This window comes from Apaloderma vittatum, unplaced genomic scaffold (assembly GCF_000703405.1).
Source record: "Apaloderma vittatum isolate BGI_N311 unplaced genomic scaffold, ASM70340v1 Scaffold42677, whole genome shotgun sequence".
Lineage (NCBI taxonomy): Eukaryota > Metazoa > Chordata > Aves > Trogoniformes > Trogonidae > Apaloderma > Apaloderma vittatum.
In genome coordinates, this window is record NW_009725320.1 from 1 (window position 1) to 4,122 (window position 4,122).

The 4,122-nt window shown below is 48.5% G+C and overlaps 1 protein-coding gene across 1 annotated transcript; it reads left to right on the plus strand.

Moving 5' to 3' along the window:
* Nucleotides 1-6: 6 nt before the first annotated feature.
* On the plus strand, nucleotides 7-2,264 carry UNG (uracil-DNA glycosylase; the record flags this gene model as incomplete). The annotated part of the gene is made up of 6 exons (XM_009872842.1): nucleotides 7-39; nucleotides 135-230; nucleotides 683-780; nucleotides 1,181-1,269; nucleotides 1,484-1,662; nucleotides 2,124-2,264. Coding segments are annotated over 6 exons (636 nt in total), but the record flags the coding sequence as incomplete, so codon positions are not given.
* Between the last annotated feature and the right edge of the window lie 1,858 nt (nucleotides 2,265-4,122).

Below are 4,122 nucleotides of genomic sequence, written 5' to 3' on the forward strand. Positions count from 1 at the left end.
CAGCTGAGCGGAGAGTTCTCCAAACCTTACTTCATGGAGGTGAGCCTGGGGCTGGGGCTGCGGGGCCGGCGTCCTTGCTGTCCCTGGGCTGACAACCTCCGCTGTTCTACCCCATCCTCCCTTTTCCCCCTCAGCTGATGACATTTGTGGCAGAAGAGAGGAAGCGCTACACGGTCTATCCGCCCCCTGAACAAGTCTTCACCTGGACCCAGATGTGCGACATCCATGATGTGAGTGGAGCTGCGGGTGCTGAGGAGGGATTGGGGGGGGGGGTCTCTGCAAGGCTGAACCAAAAACACAGGGTAAAGATGTTCAGCTGATGATCAGTCTCATAATCATCAGTGCCATCGGGTGTTCGTGCTGTTGTTTCTCTCATATAGCATGTAAATCCCGGCTTCTCTTTCATCTCTGATACTGAAACAGAGATTTATTGCTTTATTACCCTCACTGGCCACAGAATTTCCTTTAAAACCTCAGTTGGACTTTTGATCTTAATTCCAGTCTTGCAAACTTAATGGTATTCCTGATTTGTGGGTCTCATACGTTTCTTGGGGTTTTAATTGGCCTGTAATGAACTATAATTAAAGAAAAAAAGTAAGGATTTAAGGTGATGCTGTTGCCAATAAGATGTATTTGTGGAACGTACCATTACAGTTCGATGCTAACAAAGGTCTGCTTTCAGGTGAAAGTGGTCATTTTAGGACAAGATCCATATCATGGACCTAATCAAGCTCATGGGCTCTGTTTCAGCGTTCAGAAGCCTGTCCCACCTCCCCCCAGGTACGACAGAGCTCAGTTTGTTTGCAAGCGACAGCGGGTTCTGTATCCCTCCGGGCTGCGAGGCAGATAATTGATATGAAGTGTGTTGTGACTACCGAAATTTTCTACGCATCGCCTAGGAAAAAAACATCACTGCCAAAGTCAGTGTAGCTCGGTGGTATTCTGGAGAGCGTGCTGGATGTAAATATGCATTTTTGATTGTGCTGAGACCTTGTTAAACTTCCAGCCAGACACACAAAGGGGAATCTTTGCTGCCTTGCTTCTACAGATGGTTTTGTTATCTGAAATGCTAAGATTAAAATCAATACTCCTCTTGTCTAGTGCAAAAGCCAAAAGTGGTGCTCTTTGCTCTTACCTTTAAATGTGCATATGTAAAATCTTCTGATGTTTTTGTTTGCAGTTTAGAAAATATTTACAAAGAACTGTCGACGGATATTGAGGACTTCACTCATCCTGGTCACGGTGATCTAACTGGCTGGGCCAAGCAAGGTGAGCTAAGAGACGCTCTGGTAACTCCAGGTCACGAAGAAGCCGAGTTAGAAAAGATCTGTGGTTGGAAACAGTCCATCCGTAAAAGAGAGAATCAATTCTCTCCTGTCACTTTAGGATGAAAATGGAATTTATCATTTCTCAGGAAAAGCAGGAAAAAGCGGTTAACACTTGTTGGGTTTTTTTCTTGTTTCATCCTCTGTGTACCTGCTAGGAGTGCTCCTGCTCAATGCAGTCCTCACAGTGCGAGCCCACCAGGCCACCTCCCACAAGGAGAGGGGCTGGGAGCAGTTTACGGACACAGTGGTGTCCTGGCTCAACAAGAACCTGCACGGCGTTGTCTTCATGCTGTGGGGAGCCTACGCCCAGAGGAAAGGCAGCTCCATTGACAGGGTACAGGTTACTCCTCAGCTCTTCCTTCTTGCTCGGATTTTTCTCCAGTTGGGTGGACACTAGAGGGCACTTCCCTTACAGAATTGGGGTTTTCCTCCCTGCTTTGAGCTCTGCTGTCAAATTTCCTTGCCCTTCTATTCCAGCTTAGCCTTTGCCAGAATTAAGCAACACAAGTGGGGCAAGAGTAACTTTCTGTTGTCCTGCTGAGGACAGAACTGTTTCATTTTTCTAGGAATAAGTATAAAATTTGCTGTAGGGATTACAGCAGTTGGAAAAAAAACGGGCCAGAGTGTTACTGTCCGTCCTCCTCTGTTCAGTGGGACAAAAGTCTCGTCCTCATGGGCAGCTCTTTGGGTCTCTGGGCTGGTGGCTGAGGAGGTGGGGGGAGGAATTTCCCCCCATGTGTCCAGGAAGCTGAAAACATGCAAATCTAATCAGCGGTTTCCTCTAACGCTTCACAGAAACGCCACCATGTCCTGCAGACTGTTCACCCCTCACCCCTCTCGGTCAACAGAGGGTTTTTTGGCTGCCGCCATTTCTCGAAGACCAATGAACTGCTCAAGAAATCCGGCAAGAAGCCCATCGACTGGAGAGCACTCTGAGCGCCCACCCTGCTGGGGTCCTGCGCTTGGCAACAGCCCCCATGTTCAGGGGTTGTCTCCTTTCTGAAAGAAAAAAAAACTTTCACTGACCTGAGAATTACTCTTTGGATGCTGATCGAGGAAGAAATGACCAAACTTTCAGAGATGCTATATTTTTTATTTTTTAAGAGCAGATGGGAGTGTTGCATAGACGACTTTCTTTTTTTGAACAGGTCTTAACCTGTGTTTGCTGTAACTGCAATATGTTTTCAGGCTCTTATGAAGGGATGTCAGTTCTAGCAGGTGAAGCTGTTAAGCTTTTGTAAATACTTTCTGCCTCCTCCTGCTTCTTTGCTTCCTGCTGTGCACATCCAGGATGTGGGGGATGTGGAGCTGCCTCCCCAGGAAAAAAGCCAGCTGCTTTTGTTTTTTTTAACTTTTTGCTACAGATTACAAGATTTATTAGAGATATTCTCTCTTGGGACTGTAAAGACCGTACACTGACACTTGGTGTATCCATGCCCTCTAGATTTTAGGGTGAACATCCCCAGGAGCTGAGGAGTGAGAGTGACTGATGCTCTGGTTGTGCTCGGAGCTTTTTGTTGGCATTTAGAGAGGAAAACGTACATTTTTAGGTGCTTTCTGGGTGTGTTAGTCATCTGGATGAGCTGGTGAACTTTGTGGTACCCGCCGATGGCAGCAGTGAGATCTGCCCATTGGTAGGCTGACGGCTGCAGATGTTTTAAGATCTTAAAACAGAGAGGTGGGGAATTGTGCTGTTAAATATCACTTCTAGGACTTCCAGGCTGAAGACAAGGTTGGATTTTTGCACTTCTGGGTTTCCAGTCCATCTTTGACTTCGTAATTCCTTTAAAGGAAGTGAAGTGCCTTGTTTGTTTGGAAATGACATCAGCTTTTATGGTTTATGGGAGTATTCTGTTTTTTTTTGTTGTTATTTGTTTTGGTCCTTGCTCTGATAGGTAACACTAGTTCAAGTGAAGTTTCTACTTTCTGTGGTTGTGTTGTTTGTTGATTGGGCTTATTTTGGTGTTTTCCCCCACCATTCCCCCCGGTGTTTTGTTGTTGTTGTTTTTTTAAATAAAATTTACGTTATTTTGTGATCTCACACTGGTAGGACTGACACAGGATGGGAGGGAGGGGTCCCTGTGGAGGGGCGATGGGTGTTGGTGTGGGGGATTCCTCCTCCCCCTGGGGGTTTCACCGTGGAGGAGACAAACCCTTGAGAGCTTGTTCTTGTCCCCACGACCAGGCATGGGGCCAGGGCACCTTTGCCCCCCAAAGATCAGGTGTCCTTGGGCCCCCCCCTCCTCGTGCTTTCCACCCTGGCCTCCCGCAGAAATTCTCCAGGCGCGTTAGCGGCGAAATATTTCAGCCTGACGTTGCCGTCACGTGTGAGAATGCAACCAGGAGAGCCGGGGGGGCCGGGATACTCTTTCTCCCCCACTGTGGCCTTCACCTCGGGGCCGGCTGCCATCCCCACGTGGACGGAGTGACCGTCCCCAAGAAGCATGAGAGGAGCTGGTGTCCGTCCCTCCATGGTAAGTGGGTTCTTTTTTCCCTTCCCTGGGGAGCGTGACGGGGATACGGTGGTTTTCCCTCATGCCTATCCCCAATTTAAACTGTTCGTAGAGATCTCGTTTGAGGGCAGCCCCTTGGCTTCCCCCTCACCACCCTCCTTAGGGTGCTGCGAGGAGGTGGGGAGGCAATTTCAGCCTCTGTTCCCCCCTGCCAGAGCTGTTCCTGTTCTGGGGGGTAAAAATAACTCTGAGCCTGCGCTCACCCCAGCTGAACTGAGGGGTGTCTGACTTGGCTTTGGGGGTGTGGGAAGCAATGGGGAAGGGGGTCTCAGTGTTTGGGA